Source organism: Oncorhynchus nerka, linkage group LG18 (assembly GCF_034236695.1).
Source record: "Oncorhynchus nerka isolate Pitt River linkage group LG18, Oner_Uvic_2.0, whole genome shotgun sequence".
NCBI classification, from domain to species: Eukaryota; Metazoa; Chordata; class Actinopteri; order Salmoniformes; family Salmonidae; genus Oncorhynchus; species Oncorhynchus nerka.
This window is the reverse complement of record NC_088413.1, coordinates 22,400,585-22,427,939: the sequence shown is the minus strand read 5'-3', so window position 1 is coordinate 22,427,939 and position 27,355 is coordinate 22,400,585. Positions and strand designations below refer to the sequence as shown.

The 27,355-nt window shown below is 42.2% G+C and overlaps 3 protein-coding genes across 4 annotated transcripts; all 3 read left to right on the top strand.

Annotated features, from left to right (window-relative positions):
* The first annotated feature begins 2,775 nt into the window (after positions 1 to 2,775).
* LOC135561828 (C-type lectin domain family 4 member E-like) lies at positions 2,776 to 14,077 on the top strand. 2 transcript variants are annotated; one of them, XM_065003760.1, is made up of 6 exons: positions 2,776 to 3,008; positions 6,999 to 7,100; positions 7,204 to 7,416; positions 7,529 to 7,671; positions 7,825 to 7,928; positions 13,633 to 14,077. In XM_065003760.1, the coding sequence occupies exons 1-6, from the start codon at positions 2,867 to 2,869 to the stop codon at positions 13,787 to 13,789; spliced, it is 861 nt and encodes a 286-aa protein (XP_064859832.1). In that variant the 5' UTR covers positions 2,776 to 2,866; the 3' UTR covers positions 13,790 to 14,077. The 2 variants fall into 2 exon arrangements, with proteins under 2 accessions (XP_064859832.1, XP_064859831.1); XM_065003759.1 differs by lacking the exon at positions 6,999 to 7,100.
* A 1,180-nt stretch (positions 14,078 to 15,257) lies between these two features.
* On the top strand, positions 15,258 to 16,693 carry LOC135561608 (girdin-like). The gene is made up of 3 exons (XM_065003319.1): positions 15,258 to 15,444; positions 15,683 to 15,819; positions 15,977 to 16,693. The coding sequence occupies exons 1-3, from the start codon at positions 15,258 to 15,260 to the stop codon at positions 16,691 to 16,693; spliced, it is 1,041 nt and encodes a 346-aa protein (XP_064859391.1).
* Positions 16,694 to 23,800: 7,107 nt separating this feature from the next.
* LOC135561607 (C-type lectin domain family 4 member E-like) lies at positions 23,801 to 25,872 on the top strand (the record flags this gene model as incomplete). Its single annotated transcript, XM_065003318.1, has 4 exons — positions 23,801 to 24,185; positions 24,304 to 24,446; positions 24,549 to 24,652; positions 25,612 to 25,872. Coding segments are annotated over 4 exons (789 nt in total), but the record flags the coding sequence as incomplete, so codon positions are not given.
* Positions 25,873 to 27,355: the final 1,483 nt, after the last annotated feature.

The window sequence follows — 27,355 nt, the reverse complement described above, 5'->3', positions numbered from 1 at the left end:
TGTATTATATTATCAAACTAAGACTGATGGGGGTCATATCATGTATTATATTATCACACTAAGACTGGTGGGAGTCATATCATGTATTATATTATCACACTAAGACTGGTGGGAGTCATATCATGTATTATATTATCACACTAAGACTGGTGGGAGTCATATCATGTATTATATTATCAAACTAAGACTGGTGGGAGTCATATCATGTATTATATCATAAAACTAAGGAGACCCACTGGAGACCAGATGCGCTGAGCCGGCTTCATGGCACCTGGCTCGATGCCCACTCTAGCCCGGCCGATACGAGGCGCTGCTATGTAACGCACCGGGCTAACACGGTGCCTGCCCGGTCCACCTCTCTCCACGGTAAGCACGGGGAGTTGGCGCAGGTCTCATACCTGACTTAGCCACACTCCCCATGTGCCTCCCCCCAATACATTTTGGGGGTTGCCTCTTGTCCCAGCCGCGCTGCCGTGCTGCCTCCTCCTACCACCGCCGCTCAGCTTTCGCTGCCTCCAGCTCTGCCTTGGGGCGGCGATATTCCCCAGCCTGTACCCAGGGTCCTTCTCCATCCAGAGTCTTCTCCCATGTCCACGAGTCCTTAGATTTCTGCTGCTGCCCGTTACCACACTGCTTGGGCTTTTGGTGGTGGGTGATTTTGTAACGGTCTTCTTCCTCCTCTGACGAGGAGTAGTAGGAAGGATCTGAGGACCAATGCGCAGCGTTGTATGTGTTCATGATTATTTTAATAGAACACAGAAAAATACAAAATAACAACGTGAAATAACAAACCGAAACAGTTCCGTGTGGAACACAAAGAAAATAAAAAATAATCACCCACCAATCAAGGGTGAAAACAGGCTGCCTAAGTATGGTTCTCAATCAGGGACAACGATAGACAGCTGCCTCTGATTGAGAACCATACCAGACCAAATTATAGAAAAAAGAACAGACTGCCCACCCAACTCACGCCCAGACCAACTAAAACAAAGACATAACAAAAGAACTAAGGTCAGAACGTGACACAAACTAAGGCTGGTGGGAGTCATATCATGCATTATATTATCAAACTAAGACTGGCGAGAGGCATATCATGTAGTATATTATCAAACTAAGACTGGTGGGAGTCATATCATGTATTATATTATCAAACTAAGGCAGGTCGGAGTCATATCATGTAGTATATTATCACACTAAGGCTGGTAGGAGTCATATCATGTATTATATTATCAAACTAAGACTGGTGAGAGGCATATCATGTAGTATATTATCAAACTAAGACTGGTGGGAGTCATATCATGTATTATATTATCAAACTAAGACTGGTGAGAGTCATATCATGTATTATATTATCAAACTAAGACTGGTGAGAGGCATATCACGCATTATATTATCAAACTAAGGCTGGTGGGAGTCATATGTAGATTATTATCAAACTAAGACTGGTGGGAGTCATGTCATGTGGTGTATTATCAAACTAAGGCTGGTGGGAGTCATGTCATGTGGTGTATTTTCACACTAAGACTGGTTCGAGTCATATCATGTATTGTATTATCAAACTAAGGTTTGTGGGAGTCATATCATGAATTAAAATATCAAACTAAGACTGGTGGGAGTCATATCATGTAGTATATTATCAAACTAAAGCTGGTGGGAGTCATATCATGTATTATATTATCAAACTAAGGCTGGTGGGAGTCATATCATGTAGTATATTATCAAACCAAGGCTGGTGGGAGTCATAACATGTAGTTTATTCTCAAACTAAGGCTGCAGGGAGTCATATGTAGTTTATTATCAAACTAAGGCTGGTAGGAGTCATATGTAGTTTATTATCAAACTAAGGCTGGTGGAAGTCATATCATGTATCATATTATCAAACTAAGGCTGGTGGGAGTCATATCACACATTATATTATCAAACTAAGGCTGGTGGGAGTCATTTCATGTTGTGTATTATCAAACTAAGTCTGGTGGGAGTCATATCATGTAGTATATTATCAAACCAAGGCTGGTGGGAGTCATAACATGTAGTTTATTCTCAAACTAAGGCTGCAGGGAGTCATATGTAGTTTATTATCAAACTAAGGCTGGTAGGAGTCATATGTAGTTTATTATCAAACTAAGGCTGGTGGAAGTCATATCATGTATCATATTATCAAACTAAGGCTGGTGGGAGTCATATCACACATTATATTATCAAACTAAGGCTGGTGGGAGTCATTTCATGTTGTGTATTATCAAACTAAGTCTGGTGGGAGTCATATCATGTATTTTTTTATCAAACTAAAAGTGGTGGGAGTCATATCATGTATTATATTATCAAACTAAGACTGGTGGAAGACATTTCATGTATTGTATTATCAAACTAAGGCTAGTGGGAGTCATATCATGTTGTATATTTTCACACTAAGACTGGTTTGAGTCATTTCATGTCTTATTTTCTCAAACTAAAACTGGTGGGAGTCATATCATGTAGTATATTATCAAACTAAGACTGGTGGGAGTCATATCATGCATTATATTATCAAACTAAGACTGGTGGGAGTCATATCATGTAGTATATTATAAATCTAAAACTGGTGGGAGTCATATCATGTATTATATTATCAAACTAAGGCTGGTGGGAGTCAATTCATGTATTATATTACCAAACTAAGGCTGGTGGAAGTCATATCATGTATTATATTATCAAACTAAGACTGGTGGGAGTCACGTGGTGGCTGACTGTGGTTGACTGATAAAGAGTTTCACTACTATAATTCACACAGAGACAGGACATTGCATGGAGAAGACACAGCTACAGACGCATATTAGAGCTGATGTAAGAAGTAGAAGTTACTGTACTTGATCACAAGTGTGTTAGAATGTCAGAGGGAGTCTATCAAAACTCAGATGGATTTGAAGACGATGAGCCTGATGCAATGAAGAACACAGACATTGATGGCCAATTATATGCCAACGTAAGAGCCTTCAAGTCCAGTACAAGAAATGGAGTTGTTGTATCTGGTAAGATTGGACGAACACACACACACACAGACACATACTTTACACAAATCAAATCAAAGTTTATTTGTCACGTGCGCCGAATACAACACGTGTAGACCTTACAGTGAAATGCTTACTTACAGGATCTAACCAATAGTGCAAAAAAGGTGTTAGGTGAACAATAGGTAAGTAAAGAAATAAAACAACAGTAAAAAGACAGGCTATGTACAGTAGCAATGCTATAAAAGTAGCGAGGCTACATACAGACACCGGATAGTCAGGCTGGTTGAGGTAGTATGTACATGTAGATATGGTTAAATTGACTATGCATATATGATGAACAGAGGTTAGCAGTAGCGTAAAAGTGGGGTTAGCATGTGGTGGGTGGAGGGACACAACGCATATAGCCCGGTTAGCCAATGTGCCAGAGCACTGGTTGGTCGGCCCAATTGAGGTAGTATATACATGAATGTATAGTTCAAGTGACTATGCATATATGATGAACAGAGAGTAGCAGTAGCGTAAAAGTGGGGTTAGCATGTGGTGGGTGGAGGGACACAACGCATATAGCCTGGTTAGCCAATGTGCCAGAGCACTGGTTGGTCGGCCCAATTGAGGTAGTATATACATGAATGTATAGTTCAAGTGACTATGCATATATGATGAACAGAGAGTAGCAGTAGCGTAAAAGAGGGGTTAGCATGTGGTGGGTGGAGGGACACAACGCATATAGCCCGGTTAGCCAATGTGCCAGAGCACTGGTTGGTCGGCCCAATTGAGGTAGTATATACATGAATGTATAGTTCAAGTGACTATGCATATATGATGAACAGAGAGTAGCAGTAGCGTAAAAGAGGGGTTAGCATGTGGTGGGTGGAGGGACACAACGCATATAGCCCGGTTAGCCAATGTGCCAGAGCACTGGTTGGTCGGCCCAATTGAGGTAGTATATACATGAATGTATAGTTCAAGTGACTATGCTTATATGATAAACAGAGAGTAGCAGCAGCGTAAAAAGAGGGTTTGGGGGGGCACACAAAGCAAATAGTCCGGGTAGCCATATGATTACCTGTTCAGGAGTCTTATGGTTTGGGGCTAAAAACTGTTGAGAAGCCTTTTTGTCCTAGACTTGGCACTCCGGTACTGCTTGCATGCGGTAGTAGAGAGAACAGTCTATGACTAGGGTGGCTGGGGTCTTTGACCATTTTTAGGGCCTTCCTCTGACACCGCCTGGTGTCCTGGATGGCAGGTAGAGGTCCTGGATGGCAGGTAGCTAGCTCCAGTGATGTACTGGGCTGTACACACTACCCTCTGTAGTGCCTTGCGGTCAGAGGCCGAGTAATTGCCGTACCAGGCAGTGATGCAACCAGCTCTCGATGTTGCAGCTGCAGAACCTTTTGAGGATCTGAGGACCCATGCCAAATCTTTTAAGTTTCCTGAGGGGGAATAGGCTTTGTCGTGCCCTCTTCACCACTGTTTTGGTGTGTTTGTACCATTCTAGTTTGTTGTTACACTACAGCCACGTCGATGAGAATGGGGGTGTGCTCGGTGCTCCTTTTCCTGTAGTCCACAATCATCTCCTTAGTCTTGGCAACATTGAGGGATAGGTTGTTATTTCAGCACCACACGGCCAGGTCACTGACCTCCTCCCTATAGGCTGTCTCGTCGTTGTCTGTGATCAGGCCTACCACTGTTGTGTCGTCTGCAAACTTAATGATGGTGTTTGAGTCGTGCTTTGCAATGCAGTCGTGGGTGAACAGGGAGTACAGGAGGTGACTGAGCACGCACCCTTGTGGCGCTCCAGTGTTGAGGATCAGCGTGGCAGATGTGTTGCTACCTACCCTCACCACCTGGGGGCGGCCCGTCAGGAAGTCCAGGATCCAGTTGAAGAGGGAGGTGTTTAGTCCCAGGATCCTTAGCTTAGTGATGAGCTTTTAGTGTACTATGGTGTTGTACGCTGAGCTGTAGTCAATGAATAGCATTCTCACATAAGTGTATATTTTGTCCAGGTGGGAAAGGGCAGTGTGGAGTGCAATAGAGATTGTATCATCTGTGGATCTGTTTGGGCGGTATGCAAATTGGAGTGGGTCTAGGGTTTCTGGGATAATGGTGTTGATGTGAGCCATTGCCAACCTTTCAAAGCACTTCATGGCTACGGACGTGAGTGCTACGGGTCTGTAGTCATTTAGGCAGGTTGCCTTTGTGTTCTTGGGCACAGGGACTATGGTGGTCTGCTTGAAACATGTTGGTATTACAGACTCAATCAGGGACATGTTGAAAATGTCAGTGAGGACACCTGCCAGTTGGTCAGTACATGCCCGGAGCACACGTCCTGGTAATTCGTCTGGCCCCGAGCCTTGTGTATGTTGACCTGTTTAAAGGTCTTATTTACGTCAGCTACAGAGAGTGTGATCACAGTCGTCCGGAACAGCTGATGCTCTCATGCATGCCTCAGTGTTGCTTGCCTCGAAGTGAGGATAGAACTGATTTAGCTCATCTGGTAGGCTCGTGTCACTGGGCAGCTCGCAGCTGTGCTTCCCTTTGTAGTCTGTAATAGTTTGCAAGCCCTGCCACATAAGACGAGCGTCGGAGCTGGTGTAGTATGATTCAATCTTAGCCCTGAATTTGCGCTTTACCTGTTTGATGGTTCTTTGCAGGGCATAGCAGGATTTCATGTAAGCTTCCTGGTTAGAGTCCCGCACCTTGAAAGCAGAAGCACTACCCTTTAGCTCAGCGCGAATGTTGCCTGTAATCCATGGCTTCTGGTTGGGGTATGTACGTACAGTCACTGTGGGGAGGACGTCCTCGATGTACTTATTGATAAAGCCAGTGACTGATGTGGTGTACTTCTCAATGCTATCCGAAGAATCCCGGAACATGTTCGAGTCTGTGATAGCAAAACAGTCCTGTAATTTAGCATCTGCTTCATCTGAGTCACTGGTGCTTCCTCCTTTAATTTTTGCTTGTAAGCAGGAATCAGGAGAATAGAGTTGTGTCGGATTTACCAAATGGAGGGCGAAGCAGAGCTTTGTATGCGTCTCTGTGTGTGGAGTACAGGTGATCTAGAATGTTTTTCCCTCTGGTTGCACATTTAACATGTTGATAGAAATTTGGTATAACTGATTAAAGTTTCCCTGCATTAAAGTCTCCAGCCACTAGGAGCGCCGCCTCTTGGTGAGTGGTTTCCTGTTTGCTTATTTCCTTAATACAGCTGACTAAGTGCTGTCTTAATGTCAGCATCTGTCTGTGGTGGTAAATAAATAGCCATGAAAAGTACAGCTGAAAACACTCTAGGCAAGTAGTGTGGCCTGCAATTTATCACAATATACTCTACTTCAGGCGAGCAAAATCTAGAGACTTCCTTAGATTTCGTACACCAGCTGTTGTTTACAAACATGCACAGACCGTCCCCCCTCGTTTTACCGGAGTGTGCTGTTCTATCCTGCCGGTGCAGCGTATATCCCGTTAGCTGAATATCCATGTCGTCATTCAGCCACGATTCCGTGAAACATAGGATATTACAGTTTCTGATGTCCCGTTGGTAGGATATTTGTGATCGTACCTCGTCTAGTTTATTGTCCAATGATTGCACGTTGGCGAGTAGTATTGACGGTAGCGGCAGCTTTCCCAGTCGCCTTCGCCGGGTCCTGACCAGGCATCCGGCTCTTTGCCCTCCGTACCTGCGTTGCTTCCTCTTGCAAATAACGGGGATGACGGTCTTGAGGGGTGTTTGGAGAATGTCTTGTGCATCATCGTTGTTGTAGAAAAAAATAATTGTCTAATCCGAGGTGAGTAATCGCTGTCCTGATATCGAGAAGCTCTTTTTTGCCGTAAGATATGGTTGCAGAAACATTATGTACAGAATAAGTTACAAATAAGGCGGGGAAAAACACATAAAAAACACACATTAAACTGGTGAGATTTCCCTGTAGTGCAATAGCTTTATTTGTCCCAATCCTGGATGATACAGTAAAACACATGACCAAAGATCTTTAATCATTTGTGATTCAGTACATGTTCAGTGGTGGAAGAGACCCTCTGGAGTTGCTGCAGTGTGTCTAGGGCTGCTGTGTGTTCTCCTACTGGCTGGGAACATAGTTCTGTCTGTATACTGTAAGTTTAGTATGTTTTTACTGAGACTTAAGTAGCCTACTAAATTATACTTACTCATTAATGGTGTTTTAGTTACATGTTTGATTAACTTTCCCTTTTACAGATGGAGTCACTGATCATCACGACTCAACAGAGATAGACCAGCTACAGGACAGCAACAGCCTTCTGACTAAAGAGAGAGACCAGCTACAGATCAGTTACAACACCCTGACTAAAGAGAGAGACCAACTACAGACCCGTTACAACAACCTGACTAAAGAGAGAGACCAGCTACAGACTGAGAAAGTTTTTCTTAGCGAGAGGCTTTCCAATCTCAGTGAGTAAACCTACAGTAGTACATTTTCATTAATCGCACACACTTTATCGTGTGTCTGTATTATTTTATCCAGTGTGAAAAGATTAAGGAAATTCATGATTTCATCTTGTAGAACAAACCTGTCCTGAATGCTGGCAGAAGTTTGAATCCAGTTGGTACTTCCTGTCTACTGAGACTAAAACCTGGAAGGGGAGCAGAGAGGACTGTCTGGAGAGAGGAGCAGACCTGGTGATCATAAACAGTGAAAAGGAACAGGTGAGTGAGTGAGTGAGTGAGTGAGTGAGTGAGTGAGTGAGTGAGTGAGTGAGTGAGTGAGTGAGTGAGTGAGTGGGAGGGGGAGCTCTGGGTGTGCAGGCGGTAAATATGATCAAACATATACACATAAATATTTATCTTTCTCAACAACAGGAGTTTCTCTTCAACCTCAACAAGGGAGTCTGGATTGGTCTGACTGACGCTGTTACTGACGGGACCTGGAAATGGGTGGATGGCACCCCACTGACCACCCCAAGGTAATATACTACTGCTCTAATAACTCTGACCAACCCAAGGTCATATACTACTGCTCTAATAACTCTGACCAACCCAAGGTAATATACTACTGCTCTAATAACACTGACCAACCCAAGGTAATATACTACTGCTCTAATAACACTGACCAACCCAAGGTAATATACTACTGCTCTAATAACACTGACCAACCCAAGGAGGATCTGATGGTTCACAGTATCGAAGGCAGCCGATAGGTCTAGAAGGATGAGAGCAGAGGAGAGAGAGTTAGCTTTAGCAGTGCGGAGCGCCTCCGTGATACAGAGAAGAGCAGTCTCAGTTGAATGACTAGTCTTGAAACCTGACTGATTTGGATCAAGAAGGTCATTCTGAGAGAGATAGCGGGAGAGCTGGCCAAGGACGGCACGTTCAAGAGTTTTGGAGAGAAAAGAAAGAAGGGATACTGGTCTGTAGTTGTTGACATCGGAGGGATCGAGTGTAGGTTTTTTCAGAAGGGGTGCAACTCTCGCTCTCTTGAAGACGGAAGGGACGTAGCCAGCGGTCAGGGATGAGTTGATGAGCGAGGTGAGGTAAGGGAGGAGGTCTCCGGAAATGGTCTGGAGAAGAGAGGAGGGGATAGGGTCAAGCGGGCAGGTTGTAGGGCGGCCGGCCGTCACAAGACGCGAGATTTCATCTGGAGAGAGAGGGGAGAAAGAGGTCAGAGCACAGGGTAGGGCAGTGTGAGCAGAACCAGCGGTGTCGTTTGACTTAGCAAACGAGGATCGGATGTCGTCGACCTTCTTTTCAAAATGGTTGACGAAGTCATCTGCAGAGAGGGAGGAGGGGGGAGGGGGAGGAGGATTCAGGAGGGAGGAGAAGGTTGCAAAGAGCTTCCTAGGGTTAGAGGCAGATGCTTGGAATTTAGAGTGGTAGAAAGTGGCTTTAGCAGCAGAGAGAGAAGAGGAAAATGTAGAGAGGGAGTGAAAGGATGTCAGGTCCGCAGGGAGGCGAGTTTTCCTCCATTTCCGCTCGGCTGCCCGGAGCCCTGTTCTGTGAGCTCGCAATGAGTCGTCGAGCCACGGAGCGGGAGGGGAGGACCGAGCCGGCCTGGAGGATAGGGGACATAGAGAGTCAAAGGATGCAGAAAGGGAGGAGAGGAGGGTTGAGGAGGCAGAATCAGGAGATAGGTTGGAGAAGGTTTGAGCAGAGGGAAGAGATGATAGGATGGAAGAGGAGAGAGTAGCGGGGGAGAGAGAGCGAAGGTTGGGACGGCGCGATACCATCCGAGTAGGGGCAGTGTGGGAAGTGTTGGATGAGAGCGAGAGGGAAAAGGATACAAGGTAGTGGTCGGAGACTTGGGGGAGTTGCAACGAGGTTAGTGGAAGAACAGCATCTAGTAAAGATGAGGTCGAGCGTATTTCCTGCCTTGTGAGTAGGGGGAAGGTGAGAGGGTGAGGTCAAAAGAGGAGAGGAGTGGAAAGAAGGAGGCAGAGAGGAATGAGTCAAAGGTAGGCGTGGGGAGGTTAAAGTCGCCCAGAACTGTGAGAGGTGAGCCGTCCTCAGGAAAGGAGCTTATCAAGGCATCAAGCTCATTGATGAACTCTCCGAGGGAACCTGGAGGGCGATAAATGATAAGGATGTTAAGCTTGAAAGGGCTGGTAACTGTGACAGCATGGAATTCAAAGGAGGCGATAGACAGATGGGTAAGGGGAGAAAGAGAGAATGACCACTTGGGAGAGATGAGGATCCCGGTGCCACCACCCCGCTGACCAGAAGCTCTCGGGGTGTGCGAGAACACGTGGGCAGACGAAGAGAGAGCAGTAGGAGTAGCAGTGTTGTCTGTGGTGATCCATGTTTCCGTCAGTGCCAAGAAGTCGAGGGACTGGAGGGAGACATAGGCGGAGATGAACTCTGCCTTGTTGGCCGCAGATCGGCAGTTCCAGAGGCTACCGGAGACCTGGAACTCCACGTGGGTCGTGCGCGCTGGGACCACCAGATTAGGGTGGCCGCGGCCACGCGGTGTGGAGCGTTTGTATGGTCTGTGCAGAGAGGAGAGAACAGGGATAGACAGACACATAGTTGACAGGCTACACAAGAGGCTACGCTAATGCAAAGGAGATTGGAAAGACAAGTGGACTACACGTCACGAGTGTTCAGAGAGTTAAGCTTACGTAGCAAGAATCTTATTGACTAAAATGATTAAAATGATACAGTACTGCTGAAGTAGGCTAGCTGGCAGAGGCTGCGTTGTTGACTAAGTAGGCTAGTTGGCATTGGCTGCGTTGTTGACACTACACTAATCAAGTCGTTCCGTTGAGTGTAATAGTTTCTACTGTGCTGCTATTCGGGGCTAGCTGGCTAGCTAGCAGTGTTGATTATGTTACGTTGCGTTAAAAGAACGACAATAGCTGGCTAGTTAACCTAGGAAATCGCTCTAGACTACACAATTATCTTTGATACAAAGACGGCTATGTAGCTAGCTATGTAGCTAGCTACGATCAAACAAATCAAGCCGTTGTACTGTAATGAAATGAAATGAAAAATGTGATACTACCTGTGGAGCGAAGCGAAATGCGACGGATTGTTGAGTGCAGAAGTTCTGTTCGGTAGACGTTGGCTAGCTGTTGGCTAGCTAGCAGAGTCTCCTATGTTAAGGACGACATAAAACTACACACTCTAAACTACACAATTATCTTGGGTACGAAGACAGCAAAGACAACTATGTAGCTAGCTAACACTACACTAATCAAGTCGTTCAGTTGAGTGTAATAGTTGTGCTGCTAATCGGTAGACGGTGGACTAGCTAACGGTGGACGTTAGCTAGCTGGCTAGCTGCAGGGCAGTGTAGACTGCGTTAGGACGACGAAATACGATAATTACGCAATTATCTATGATACAAAGACGGCTGTGTAGCTAGCTAAGAAGGAATCGCTAAGATTAGACAAATCAAACCGTTGTACTATAATGAAATGTAATGAAATGTAATACTACCTGCGGACCGAGTGCAGATGCGACCGCTCGCTCCAACCCGGAAGTGACCACTGGAGAATCCCAGTGGAAAGAGGGGAACCGGCCAGGCAGAGACAGCAAGGGCGGTTCGTTGCTCCAGAGCCTTTCCGTTCACCTTCCCACTCCTGGGCCAGACTACACTCAATCATATGACCCACTGAAGAGATGAGTCTTCAGTAAAGACTTAAAGGTTGAGACCGAGTTTGCGTCTCTGACATGGGTAGGCAGACCGTTCCATAAAAATGGAGCTCTATAGGAGAAAGCCCTGCCCTGTAATATACTACTGTTGTAATAACACTGACCAACACAAGGTAATATACTACTGCTCTAATAACACTGACCACCCCAAGGTAATATACTACTGCTCTAATAACACTGACCAACCCAAGGTAATATACTACTGCTCTAATAACACTGACCACCCCAAGGTAATATATTACTGCTCTAATAACACTGACCAACCCAAGGTAATATACTACTGCTCTAATAACACTGACCAACCCAAGGTAATATACTACTGCTCTAATAACACTGACCACCCCAAGGTAATACACTACTGCTCTAATAACACTGACCACCCCAAGGTAATATACTACTGCTCTAATAACACTGACCAACCCAAGGTAATACACTACTGCTCTAATAACACTGACCAACACAAGGTAATATACTACTGTTGTAATAACACTGACCAACACAAGGTAATATACTACTGCTCTAATAACACTGACCACCCCAAGGTAATATACTACTGCTCTAATAACACTGACCAACCCAAGGTAATATACTACTGCTCTAATAACACTGACCACCCCAAGGTAATATATTACTGCTCTAATAACACTGACCAACCCAAGGTAATACACTACTGCTCTAATAACACTGACCACCCCAAGGTAATATACTACTGTTATAATAACACTGACCACCCCAAGGTAATATACTACTGCTCTAATAACACTGACCACCCCAAGGTAATACACTACTGCTCTAATAACACTGACCACCCCAAGGTAATATACTACTGTTATAATAACACTGACCACCCCAAGGTAATATACTACTGCTCTAATAACACTGACCACCCCAAGGTAATATACTACTGTTATAATAACACTGACCACCCCAAGGTAATATACTACTGTTATAATAACACTGACCACCCCAAGGTAATATACTACTGCTCTAATAACACTGACCACCCCAAGGTAATATACTACTGTTATAATAACACTGACCACCCCAAGGTAATATACTACTGTTATAATAACACTGACCACCCCAAGGTAATATACTACTGTTATAATAACACTGACCACCCCAAGGTAATATACTACTGCTCTAATAACACTGACCAACCCAAGATAATATACTACTGTTATAATAACACTGACCACAGTGTAAGGAGTAGGACTGATTCTCTGTGTTGTTCATACTCTAGGTTCTCCACACTCAACTGATAGACCAACACTGACCACAGAGTGAGAGATGATAACTACTCTGACAATAAGGCTCCAATTTTCAGTTCATTCAACCTTTATCTATGCAGGTTATTGTCATTAATGGCAGCAGTCAACAAAGTTGAATTTAAACTGAAACATTTATGTGCATTATTTAGGATTGTGATGTTCTAACCATGATATCTGACTATGTTTAACCCTGTAGGTACTGGTATTAACAATGATATCTGACTGTGTTTAACCCTGTAGGTACTGGTATTAACAATGATATCTGACTGTGTTTAACCCTGTAGGTACTGGTATTAACCATGATATCTGACTGTTTTAACCCTGTAGGTACTGGAATTAACCATGATATCTGACTGTTTTTAACCCTGTAGGTACTGGTATTAACAATGATATCTGACTGTGTTTAACCCTGTAGGTACTGGTGTTAACCATGATATCTGACTGTTTTTAACCCTGTAGGTACTGATATTAACCATGATATCTGACTGTTATTAACCCTGTAGGTGCTGGTATTAACAATGATATCTGACTGTGTTTAACCCTGTAGGTACTGGTATTAACATGATATCTGACTGTTGTTAACCCTGTAGGTACTGGTATTAACAATGATATCTGACTGTTTTAACCCTGTAGGTACTGGTATTAACCATGATATCTGTCTGTTGTTAACCCTGTAGGTATTGGTATTAACCATGATATCTGACTGTTTTTAACCCTGTAGGTACTGGTATTAACCATGATATCTGTCTGTTGTTAACCCTGTAGGTACTAGTATTAACATGATATCTGACTGTTATTAACCCTGTAGGTACTGGTATTAACATGATATCTGACTGTTATTAACCCTGTAGGTACTGGTATTAACATGATATCTGACTGTTGTTAACCCTGTAGGTACTGGTATTAACAATGATATCTGACTGTTTTTAACCCTGTAGGTACTGGTATTAACCATGATATCTGACTGTTATTAACCCTGTAGGTACTAGTATTAACCATGATATCTGACTGTGTTTAACCCTGTAGGTACTGGTATTAACAATGATATCTGACTGTTTTTAACCCTGTAGGTACTAGTATTAACCATGATATCTGACTGTTTTTAACCCTGTAGGTACTGGTATTAACCATGATATCTGTCTGTTGTTAACCCTGTAGGTACTGGTATTAACCATGATGTCTGACTGTTGTTAACCCTGTAGGTACTGGTATTAACCATGATATCTGACGACTGTTTTTAACCCTGTAGGTACTGGTCTCCACATCAGCCTGATAATGGTGGTGGCAAACCAGAATATGGTGAGGAGGACTGTGTTCAGATACATAAAGAACAGAGTTCTCGAAAGTCATGGAATGGCATATCATGTCGCAGCAAACTCAACTGGGTTTGTGAGAAAGTGCTTTAACATCACCATGACAACATACTGTAACACATACATTAGCCTACAGTGCACACAACTTTCTCCTTCATTCTCTCTCTCTCACACACACACCGTCACACACCCTCATTCACACACACGCACGCACACCTGCCTGCACGCACACAATCACACACGCACACGCACACGCACACACACACACACACACACACACACACACACACACACACACACACACACACACACACACACAAACACCTATTGTTGTATTTGTTTGTAGTATCAAATTAATAAATGTCCTACTTATTTCCTGTTTGTAACTTCCTGTGTTTTATACCTCATCAGGTTCAACATGAATTCAGTACATTTGACTTTGTCCATTCACATAACTTCCAATTCAAATATATTCTGCAGATATTTACATGCTCCAATGTAGGCCTGGTGATGACATTCTCAACAGTACCAAACCACCATTACATAGTGACTGTATCACCAATCAATGAGTGTAGTAGAGATATCAAAGGATATTACTAAATCATATTTAACAGTCAGTCTATGTTGTCAAGTTACATATAAGCACAATATCAAATGCTCATATTTGATTGTTGTTCCCCGAAATGGGTCCCAAAAGAGGGAAGGGAAGTGGATATTTTCAGTGGTTCAACCAGCTGTCACTCAAACTCACTGGTTAAGCATACCCACCCTCAATATCCACATGGTGCAATCTTGTGGTGTAAAATCTATTGTCTGGGCATGATAATGACCCATGTTTGTAGTCCTGGACCTCCTGAACATGTTGATGTATATTTGGGAGTAAACAGAGGGTCCAAATCAGCAGAAAGGTGAAAGGAAGGAGGAGTTCTGGAAACTCCCTGAATTATCTTGGGGCTGTTACACATGATATTTAATATATGTTAACAGCTAGTCTTTGTTCTCCACTTCCCCTCTATGATCTATATCTTCCTGGTATGATAGTGTCCTGTCCATCAACACAAATAGAATGTCCCATTCCCTGGGCAGGAGGACTGTGTTGAGATATACTCTGGACAAGATGACCATGTAGAGACATGGAATGATTTATATTGTTCTGCAGAAAATGGTTTAACAATAACCATTGTAACAATCTCACACACACACACACACACACACACACACACATACACATACACACGCACGGACAAAAGTATACACACAAGTAGGCACACTAGTATGCAAACTTGTTCTATTTTTGCATTAGCATAGCCACAACTACCCGTGTCATTTTGTTGATAATTCCCTAGAGTTAACACCTACATCAGTCACACAGACAGAGACAAACAGATGACTCAGAGACAGATATATCACTAGAAGCAGAGACTTAACGTATAGAGGGCTTGTAGTTGACGTACGAACGCCTCCTGGTGGCCATGTTGGAAGACCACCAGATTAATTCTAGAATCAGAGACTAAATGTATAGTAGACCAACATAGAAAGAAAGACCCAGGCATTGTTAAAGATGTCAAAGGTCATCTATGCTGAACCAGATAGGAACAAGAAGGTCAAGTTTGACAGAGGTGAGATGGAGGAGAGTATTGTGGATGTCTATGTCAGTGCAGACACCCTGAGAGACGTTGAGACCAGCACCAAGAGAGAAGAGACAGCAGACACTGCTCCTAATAATGGACCAGGAGACCAGCACTCAGGTAACACACACACACACACACACCGAGGAGAGTGAAGACAGAGACCCATCACTCAGGTAGGAACTAAGAAAACTCTGTCACGGAGACTGAAACACTCTAGTGATAACACACAATCACAGTGACTCAGGCAGATCACACACACACACACACACACACACACACACACACACACACACACACACACACACACACACACACACACAATAACAACGTAAACGTCTCTTGTTTGTTTCCACAGAGCCTGATAGATCAGGGAAGAGACCCTTCCTAGTTGCTGCAGTGTTTCTGGGGTTGCTGTGTGTTCTACTGGCTGGGATCATAGGCCTGACTGTCTACTGTGAGTTTGTATCCAAGTTCATTGATTATCACCTAGTTGTAAGACTTGCAGGTTATTAGGCCTATTTGCCTGGTGTTTTACCTAGTAACCATGTGTTTATACTTTGTAGATAACAGAGACATCACAGATTCTGAGGATAAAAGGAACAACTTGTTCCAGAGTTTTTCCCTTTATAAAATCAACACAACTGAATAGAGAGACCAGTTACAGACCAGATACAACAACCTGACTAAAGAGAGAGACCAGCTACAGACCAGATACAACAACCTGACTAAAGAGAGAGACCAGTTACAGACCAGATACAACAACCTGACTGAAGAGAGAGACCAGTTACAGACCACATACAACAACCTGACTAAAGAGAGAGACCAGTTACAGACCAGATACAACAACCTGACTAAAGAGAGAGACCAGTTACAGACCAGATACAACAACCTGACTAAAGAGAGAGACCAGTTACAGACCAGATACAACAACCTGGCTGAAGAGAGAGACCAGTTACAGACCAGATACAACAACCTGACTGAAGAGAGAGACCAGTTACAGACCAGATACAACAACCTGACTAAAGAGAGAGACCAGTTACAGACCAGATACAACAACCTGACTGAAGAGAGAGACCAGTTACAGACCAGATACAACAACCTGACTAAAGAGAGAGACCAGTTACAGACCAGATACAACAACCTGACTAAAGAGAGAGACCAGTTACAGACCAGATACAACAACCTGGCTGAAGAGAGAGACCAGTTACAGACCAGATACAACAACCTGATTGAAGAGAGAGACCAGTTACAGACCAGATACAACAACCTGACTGAAGAGAGAGACCAGTTACAGACCAGATACAACAACCTGACTAAAGAGAAAGGCCATATTCAGGCAAAGCTTTTTGTGATAGGTGAGATATAAATAAATTAGAAGTAAAATAAACAGTAATTATATATCAATGGGTTATATTATATATCAATGAGTATGAGGATACTGGCTATGTTTCTCAATGTGTTCACCTTTGCTCTACAACAGAGCAGCATTTTCAAAAGGGATGGAGAAACTTTGACTACAGTTGTACTTCCTCTCTACTAAGAAAACCTGGGAAGAGAGAAGCAGTCCTGGTGATCATAAACAGCAGAGAGGAACAGGTGAGGAGGGAGGTGGAGGTGGGGATAGGGAGAAGGGTAGGAGAGGGATGAGAGGTAAGAGAGATAGAGAGAGGGGTGAGAGGGAGGGAAGGGTAGAGAGAGGGAGAGGAGAGAGGGGTGTAGAGGGAGGTGGAGGTGAGAGAGAAGAGAGAGGGGTGTGAGAGAGGGGGATAGGGAGAAGGGTGAGAGGGAGAGAGGAGAGAGATAGAGAGGGGTGTAGACGGAGGGGAGAGGTGAGAGAGAAGAAAGCGAGAGAGATGTGAGGGAGGTGGAGGTGAGAGAGAGAAGAGAGAGAGATGAGAGAGGGGGATAGGGAGAAGGGAGAGAGAGGGAGAGAGGTAAGAGAGATAGAGAGAGGGGGTGTAGACGGAGGGGAGAGAGAGGAGAGAGAAGAAAGCGAGAGAGGGGGTGTGGGAGGGAGGGAGGTGGAGGTGAGAGAGAAGAGAGAGAGATGTGAGAGAGTGGGATAGGGGATAGGGAGAAGGGTAGGGAGAGAGGTAAGAGAGATAGAGAGGGGGTAGACGGAGGGGAGAGAGATAGAGAGAGGGGTGTAGAGGGAGGTGGAGGGAGAGGGAGAGAGGTGAGAGAGGGGGATAGGGAGAAGGGTAGAGAGAGGGATAGGAGAGAGGTAAGAGAGATGAGAGAGGGGGTGTAGACGGAGGGGAGAGTGAGAGAGAGGAACAGAGAGGGGGTGTAGAGGGAGGTGGAGGTGGAGGGAGGGAGATGTGGAGGGGGATAGGGAGAAGGGTAGAGAGGGATAGGGAGAGAGGTAAGAGAGATAGAGAGAGTAGACGGAGGGGGAGGTAGAGGGGGAGAGGGAGGTGGAGGTGAGAGAGAAGAGAGAGGGATGTAGGGGGATAGGGAGAAGGGTAGAGAGAGGGAGAAGGTAAGAGAGATAGAGAGAGGGGTGTAGACGGAGAGAGGAGAGGTGAGAGAGCAGACCTGGTGATCATAAACAGCAGAGAGGAACAGGTGTGGGAGGGAGGGAGGTGGAGGTGAGAGAGAGAGAGAGAGAGAGATGTGAGAGAGGGGATAGGGAGAAGGGTAGAGGGGGAGGGATAGGGAGAGAGAGAGGGGGTAGAGAGAGAGGAGAGAGAGAGGGGGATAGGGAGGTGTAGACGGAGGGGAGAGGTGAGAGAGGAAGAGAGAGAGAGAGGGGGTGTAGAGGGAGGTGGAGGTGAGAGAGAAGAGAGAGGTTGAGAGTGGTTGAGCAAGTATTTTCATCAGTACATTAATATATTTCTCAACAACTGACCATTTCTCTTCAACCTCCACCTGAGAGTCTGGATTGGTCTGACTGACTCTGTTACTGAGGAGACCTGGAAGTAGGTGGATGGCACAACAATGACCACAGGGTGAGAGATTTGAACATTTTACCTTGTGATATGGAGATAAAAAAAACAATGATATTTTGCTTCCAACCATATTCATCAAAATGTATGTTTAAAAATAATGAATGTAATTCAATGAGAACTATAGATGTGTTATAGAAACCAGGTAATATTGACAAATGAACATGCAATTGAAAGAGTAAAATAAAAAATGTATTGATGGTCTTGATAATGGCATGATCATCTTACAGAGTGTGTCTTTTAAGCTGAGAAAACATAAGACTGTGTATAATTGAGGAGGATGTTTTTACCACATTTTCTGACTGTCTGGTTCTCTGTGTTGTTTAGGTACTGGGGGAAAGGACAGCCTGATGATAGAGTGCAGGAGGGCTGTGTTGAGATTTACTCTGGACAAGCTGACCCTGTACAGACATGGAATGATGACAATTGTACCAAATATCATAACTGGATCTATGAGAAAGCGGTGGTACAATAACCTTCTGTCTGTCTGTCTGTCTGTCTGTCTGTCTGTCTGTCTGTCTGTCTGTCTGTCTGTCTGTCTGTCTGTCTGTCTGTCTGTCTGTCTGTCTGTCTGTCTGTCTGTCTGTCTGTCTGTCTGTCTGTCTGTCTGTCTGTCTGTCTGTCTGTCTGTCTGTCTGTCTCCCCTTTCTCTCTTCTTTCCCATAGTTATTATGTTAATGGTTGTGTTGGTTCCACTTATCTGGGCTCCGTTATTTACTTAACAGATAAGGAATACTTCAAATGTGCATATATAATTAGAATACAGCCGTAGACAGAAGTCAAAGATCAAACATCAGACATGCAACTGATGTCTCTCCTGAGTTCTGCCCCGAACAAAAGAAAGACGGCATCTTATATACCCGAGATCAGACCTTATGGTGCGATCTCCGATGTCAAAACCTGCATGTGCAGCTAAAGTTATTCTTAACACAAGGTTTCTGAGAACCTGTCTCAGCAGTATGCAAATCTGCCCTTGTTTTAGAGAAAAACAGACGCTGTCTCTCTGTGTCTCGCTATCACCCTCAGTCCCTTTTCTCACCTTTCCTCACAGACGCTGGGCGGCGGGTTTTGGCAGAAAGCTAGACACAGACAGAGACCTCAATACTCAGCTATAGAGTGAGCAAAAGTACAATGGCACGAAAGCAAATTAGTAACAACATAATCAATGGTGGGGGTCTTTAGAAGCCCCACAATATCAACTTTAACCCTTCAGTTGGATAAGGTCCTGAATGATGAAGTGATGATTCCACCTAGTGGTTAAAATGAGAGACTGTCTCAAAACACACTGGAGATCCTAGCAGAGGGACCTTGGACATTCTCTCCTAATAGGGTTGATAGGAGGTGAGGAATGGAAGAAACACAAACTGAGATGAACAAGAAAATTAAGAGAAAGGCAGAAAGAAAATAAGAATAGTTATGTTAAGATTTAATAAAAGGAGTGTGTAGACATACCTTAATGGGTACACATTGGTTGAATCAACATTGTATAAACTAAATTTCAATAAAATTACGCTGAAACAACGTGGAATAGACATTGAATTGACGTCTCTGCCCAGTTGGACTTTACTCTGTAAAATGCTTGTATTATATATTATCAAACTAAGGCTGGTGGGAGTCATATCATGTATTATATTATCACACTAAGTCTGGTGGGAGTCATTTCATGTATTATATTATCACACTAAGACTGGAAGGAGTCATATCATGTAGTATATTATCACACTAAGGCTGGTAGGAGTCATATCATGTATTATATTATCACACTAAGACTGGAGGGAGTCATATCATGTATTATATTATCACACTAAGACTGGAAGGAGTCATATCATATATTATATTATCTAACTAAAGCTGGTGGGAGTCATATCATGTAGTATATTATCACACTAAGACTGGAAGGAGTCATATCATGTATTATATTATCACACTAAGACTGCAAGGAGTCATATCATGTATTATATTATCACACTAAGACTGGAAGGAGTCATATCATGTATTATATTATCAAACTAAGGCTGGTGGAAGTCATATCATGTAGTATATTATCACACTAAGGCTGGTAGGAGTCATATCATGTATTATATTATCACACTAAGACTGGAAGGAGTCATATCATGTATTATATTATCACACTAAGACTGGAAGGAGTCACATCATATATTATATTATCTAACTAAAGCTGGTGGGAGTCATATCATGTATTATATTATCACACTAAGACTGGAAGGAGTCATATCATGTATTATATTATCACACTAAGACTGGAAGGAGTCATATCATATATTATATTATCTAACTAAGGCTGGTGGGAGTCATATCATGTATTATATTATCACACTAAGACTGAAAGGAGTCATATCATGTATTATATTATCAAACTAAGGCTGGTGGGAGTCATATCATGTATTATATTATCACACTAAGGCTGGTGGGAGTCATATCATGTATTATATTATCAAACTAAGACTGGTGGGAGTCATATCATGTATTATATTATCAAACTAAGGCTGGTGGGAGTCATATCATGTATTATATTATCACACTAAGACTGGTGGGAGTCATATCATGTATTATATTATCACACTAAGACTGGAAGGAGTCATATCATGTATTATATTATCACACTAAGACTGCAAGGAGTCATATCATGTATTATATTATCACACTAAGACTGGAAGGAGTCATATCATGTAGTATATTATCACACTAAGGCTGGTAGGAGTCATATCATGTATTATATTATCACACTAAGACTGGAAGGAGTAATATCATGTATTATATTATCACACGGAGACTGAAAGGAGTCATATCATGTATTATATTATCACACTAAGACTGGAAGGAGTCATATCATGTATTATATTATCACACTAAGACTGGAAGGAGTCACATCATATATTATATTATCTAACTAAAGCTGGTGGGAGTCATATCATGTATTATATTATCACACTAAGACTGGAAGGAGTCATATCATGTATTATATTATCACACAAAGACTGCAAGGAGTCATATCATGTATTATATTATCACACTAAGACTGGAAGGAGTCATATCATGTATTATATTATCACACTAAGACTGGAAGGAGTCATATCATATATTATATTATCTAACTAAGGCTGGTGGGAGTCATATCACGTATTATATTATCACACTAAGACTGAAAGGAGTCATATCATGTATTATATTATCAAACTAAGGCTGGTGGGAGTCATATCATGTATTATATTATCAAACTAAGGCTGGTGGGAGTCATATCATGTATTATATTATCACACTAAGGCTGGTGGGAGTCATATCATGTATTATATTATCAAACTAAGACTGGTGGGAGTCATATCATGTATTATATTATCAAACTAAGGCTGGTGGGAGTCATATCATGTATTATATTATCACACTAAGACTGGTGGGAGTCATATCATGTATTATATTATCACACTAAGACTGGAAGGAGTCATATCATGTATTATATTATCACACTAAGACTGCAAGGAGTCATATCATGTATTATATTATCACACTAAGACTGGAAGGAGTCATATCATGTAGTATATTATCACACTAAGGCTGGTAGGAGTCATATCATGTATTATATTATCACACTAAGACTGGAAGGAGTCATATCATGTATTATATTATCACACTAAGACTGGAATATCATATATTATAGTCATATCATATATTATATTATCTAACTAAAGCTGGTGGGAGTCATATCATGTAGTATATTATCACACTAAGACTGGAAGGAGTCATATCATGTATTATATTATCACACTAAGACTGGAAGGAGTCATATCATGTATTATATTATCACACTAAGACTGGAAGGAGTCATATCATGTATTATATTATCAAACTAAGGCTGGTGGGAGTCATATCATGTAGTATATTATCACACTAAAGCTGGTAGGAGTCATATCATGTATTATATTATCACACTAAGACTGGAAGGAGTCATATCATGTATTATATTATCACACTAAGACTGGAAGGAGTCACATCATATATTATATTATCTAACTAAAGCTGGTGGGAGTCATATCATGTATTATATTATCACACTAAGACTGGAAGGAGTCATATCATGTATTATATTATCACACAAAGACTGGAAGGAGTCATATCATGTATTATATTATCAAACCAAGGCTGGTGGGAGTCATATCATGTATTATATTATCACACTAAGACTGGAAGGAGTCATATCATATATTATATTATCTAACTAAGGCTGGTGGGAGTCATATCATGTATTATATTATCACACAAAGACTGGAAGGAGTCATATCATGTATTATATTATCAAACTAAGGCTGGTGGGAGTCATATCATGTATTATATTATCACACTAAGACTGGAAGGAGTCATATCATGTATTATATTATCACACTAAGACTGGAAGGAGTCATATCATATATTATATTATCTAACTAAGGCTGGTGGGAGTCATATCATGTATTATATTATCACACTAAGACTGGAAGGAGTCATATCATGTATTATATTATCACACTAAGACTGGAAGGAGTCATATCATGGGGCGGCAGGGTAGCCTGGTCGTTAGAGCGTTAGACTAGTAACCGGAAGGCTGCAAGTTCAAACCCCTGAGCTGACAAGGTACAAATCTGTCGTTCTGCCCCTGAACAGGCGGTTAACCCACTGTTCCTAGGCCGTCATTGAAAATAAGTATTTGTTCTTAACTGACTTGCCTGGTTAAATAAAGGTTAAAAAAATATATATATTATCATACTCAGGCTGGTGGGAGTCATATCATATATTATCATACTCAGGCTGGTGGGAGTCGTATTATATTATCACACTAAGGTTGGTGCAAGTCACGTGGTGGCCAGTGTTGCGTTAATTTCACACTTTGGTTGACTGATAAAGAGTTTCACTACCTAAAGTTACACATACGCAGGACAGTGCAGGGAGAAGACACAGCTACAGATGTATATTAGAGTTGACGTAGGGAGTAGAAGTTGCTGTATTTGAGCACAAGTGTGTTAAGATGTCAGAGGGAGTTTATGAAAACTCAGATGGATTTGAAGACAACAAACCTGATGCAATAAAGAACACAGACATTGATGACCAATTATATGGCAACGTAGGAGCCTTCAAACCCAGTCGAAGTGATGGAGGTGTTGCTTCAGGTAAGATTGCATGAACACACACACACACACACACACACACACACACACACACATACCACACAATATATTAAACAGGTGAGATTACCCTGTAGTACTATATCTTTATTTGTGTGGATGATACAGTAAAACACATTACCTAAGATCTTTAATAATGTGTGAATCAGTACATGTTCAGTGGTGGAAGAGACCCTCTGGAGTTGCTGCAGTGTTTCTGGGGCTGCTGTGTGTTCTCCTACTGGCTGGGATCATAGGCCTGTCTGTCTACTGTAAGTTTAGTATGTTTTTACTGAGACTTAAGTAGCCTACTTAATCATACTTACTCATTAATGGTGTTTTAGTTACATGTTTGATTAACTTTACCCTTTTACAGATGGAGTCTCTTTTCATCACGACTCAACAGAGAGAGAACAGCTACAGGACAGTTACAACACCCTGACTAAAGAGAGAGACCAGCTACAGACCAGTTACAACACCCTGACTAAAGAGAGAGACCTGCAACGGACCAGTTACAACACACTGATTAAAGAGAGAGACCTGCAACGGACCAGTTACAACACACTGATTAAAGAGAGAGACCTGCAACGGACCAGTTACAACACACTGATTAAAGAGAGAGACCTGCAACGGACCAGTTACAACACACTGACTAAAGAGAGAGACCTGCAACGGACCAGTTACAACACACTGACTAAAGAAAGAGACCAGCTACAGACTGAGAAAGTTTTTCTTCGTGAGAGGCTTTCTAATCTCAGTGAGTAAACCTACAGTTGTACATTTTCATTAATTCCACACACTTTATCGTGTGTTTGTATTCATTCAAAAATATCCAGTGTTTTAAGTTGAAGGAAATTCATGTTTTCATCTTCAAGAACAAAACTGTCCTGCTGGCTGGCAGAAGTTTGAACCCAGTTGGTACTTCCTGTCTAATGATGCTAAAACCTGGAATGAGAGCAGAGAGGACTGTCTGGAGAGAGGAGCAGACCTGGTGATCATAAACAGTGATAAGGAACAGGTGAGTGAGAGAGAGAGAGAGAGAGAGAGGATATGGGTGTGCAAGCGGTATACGTATATATATATATATATATATATATATATATATTTTTTTCAACAACAGGAGTTTCTCTTCAACCTAAACAAGAGAGTCTGGATTGGTCTGACTGACTCTATTACTGAGGGGACCTGGAGATGGGTGGACGGCACCCCACTGACCAACCCAAGGTAATATACTACTGCTCTAATAACACTGACCAACCCAACCAAGGTAATATACTACTGCTCTAATAACACTGACCAACCCAAGGTAATATACTACTGCTCTAATAACACTGACCAACCCAAGGTAATATACTACTGCTCTAATAACACTGACCACCCCAAGGTAATATACTACTGCTCTAATAACACTGACCAACCCAAGGTAATATACTACTGTTATAATAACACTGACCAACCCAAGGTAATATACTACTGCTCTAATAACACTGACCAACCCAAGGTAATATACTACTGCTCTAATAACACTGACCACAGCATGGTAATATACTACTGCTCTAATAACACTGACCACCCCAAGGTAATATACTACTGCTCTAATAACACTGACCAACCCAAGATAATATACTACTGCTCTAATAACACTGACCACAGCATGGTAATATACTACTGCTCTAATAACACTGACCACCCCAAGGTAATATACTACTGCTCTAATAACACTGACCAACCCAAGGTAATATACTACTGCTCTAATAACACTGACCAACCCAAGGTAATATATTACTGCTCTAATACCACTGACCACAGTGTAAGGAGTAGGACTGATTCTCTGTGTTGTTCATACTCTAGGTTCACTGACCACAGAGTGAGAGATGATAACTACTCTGACAATAAGGCTCCAATTTTCAGTTAATTCAACCTTTATCTATGCAGGTTATTGTCATTGATGGCAGCAGTCAACAAAGTTGAATTTAAACTGAAACATTTCTGAACATTATTTAGGATTGTGATGTTATAACCTGGATATCTGACTGTTGTTAACCCTGTAGGTACTGGTATTAACCATGATATCTGACTGTTTTTAACCCTGTAGGTACTGGTATTAACCACGATATCTGACTGTTGTTTACCCTGTAGGTACTGGTATTAACCATGATATCTGACTGTTGTTAACCCTGTAGGTACTGGCATAAACCACAGCCTGATAATGGTGCTGGCAGACTAGACTATGGTGAGGAGGACTGTGTTGAGATACGTAAAGATCAGCGTCCTCTGGAGGCATGGAATGACTTGTCATGTGACAGGAAAATCTACTGGGTTTGTGAGAAAGTGGTTTAACATCACCATGACAACATACTGTCACACATACAGCAGCACACAGTGCACGAAACTTCCTCCTTCATTCTCTCGCTCTCTCTGTGTGTCTCTCTCTCTCTCGCTCTCTCTGTCTCTCTCTCTGTAGCTCTCTCTCTCACAGACATTCTCTCTCTGTCTCAAACCCACACACACAACCTCACACACACATGCACACACACTGCATGCAAACGCATCTATTGTTGTGTTTATTTGTAGTATTATATTAATAAAAGGCCTACTTATTTCCTGTTTGTAACTTCCTGTGTTTTATACCTCATCAGGTTCAACATGAAGTCAGTACATTTGACTTTTCTAATTCAAATCTATTCTACAGATATTTACATGCTCCAATTTAGTCCTGGTGATGACATTCTCAACAGTACCAAACCACCATTACATACACTGTATAGGAGGTGACTGTATCACCAATCAATGAGTGTAGTAGAGATATCAAATAATGTTACTTAATCAAATTTGATAGTCAGTCTTTGTTGTCAATTTACATATAAGCACAATATCAAATGCTCATATTTGACTGTTGTTCTCCTATATGGGTCCCAAAAGAGTGAAGTGTAGTGGATATTTTCAGTGGTTCAACTAGCTGTCACTCAAAAACTCCTCAACCAATCAGGTTCATTTAGAGAAAGGGCGGCAGGTAGCCTAGCGGTTAAGATCGTTGGGCCAGGAACCGAAAGGTTGTTGGTTCGAATTCCTGAGACGACTATTTGAAAAATCTGTAGATGTGCCCTTGAGCAAGGCACTTAACCCTAATTGCTCCTGTATGTCGCTCTGGATAAGAGCGTCTTCTAAATTACTAAACTGTAAAATCAGAGAGTTACACCCGGTAACCAAAGAAGTGCTGCCATCAGAGAAGGAGGAACTCGGTCCACAAGGAGATGCCAAATCGGAGACCTTTGACACATAATTACATCATTATATTCTGACCCATGAGAGTGGCAGTTCGGGGCAAGGTTAGGGCTAAACTAAGCATAGTTTACAAATGTACCCCAGTGTGCTTTTCACTTGTGCTCTCTCACTTTCTCACTCTTTTTAGATCCCCATTTTGTATAACATGTGTCATATTGTGTTGGCCAGCTAGGGACATATTTCATTAAACTACGTTCTAATCAATAGACTGTGTGTTTGTGTATCTTATATTATCATTTTAGCTTGTTACTAAATAAATATTCAACTAAACTGGTGTGGCACGGACTTATTTAGTGGGACTGGGGTTTGTGCAGATTCACAGATTATGCGACGTTCAGGATGAGATTGTCGAGGAAATTAATTAATTAGCAACGGTTGTAAAATCGATATTCTGATATTCTTTGAGTTAATTTGGGAAAAAGAAACTCAATAAAACCAAACTTTCCCATGGTGCCCCAGGTTGCTGAGGTAATAATTACCTGATTCATTTAATCATTATAAACAGTTATAAACAGTTCATTTTTGAAATTCTTTTTTCTATTCTCTTAAATCTGTCAAACTGAAAATATGGAGATATTTTCAGAACTTCTGCCTTTTCATTCTGAGTAACTCTTCACAGACAACACACTCCGGGGGGAAGTT

What these genes read in the sequence shown, in the direction of transcription:
- LOC135561828 (XM_065003760.1), top strand. Translation starts at nt 2,867, where the DNA reads ATGTCAGAGGGAGTCTATCAAAACTCAGATGGATTTGAAGACGATGAG. An exon ending in AAATGGAGTTGTTGTATCTG is followed by an intron (nt 3,009 to 6,998) that starts GTAAGATTGGAC and finishes TTTGTGATTCAG; the next exon opens with TACATGTTCAGTGGTGGAAG. An exon ending in TAAACAGTGAAAAGGAACAG is followed by an intron (nt 7,672 to 7,824) that starts GTGAGTGAGTGA and finishes TCTCAACAACAG; the next exon opens with GAGTTTCTCTTCAACCTCAA.
- LOC135561608 (XM_065003319.1), top strand. Translation starts at nt 15,258, where the DNA reads ATGTCAAAGGTCATCTATGCTGAACCAGATAGGAACAAGAAGGTCAAG. An exon ending in ACCAGGAGACCAGCACTCAG is followed by an intron (nt 15,445 to 15,682) that starts GTAACACACACA and finishes TTGTTTCCACAG; the next exon opens with AGCCTGATAGATCAGGGAAG. An exon ending in TCATTGATTATCACCTAGTT is followed by an intron (nt 15,820 to 15,976) that starts GTAAGACTTGCA and finishes ACAACTGAATAG; the next exon opens with AGAGACCAGTTACAGACCAG.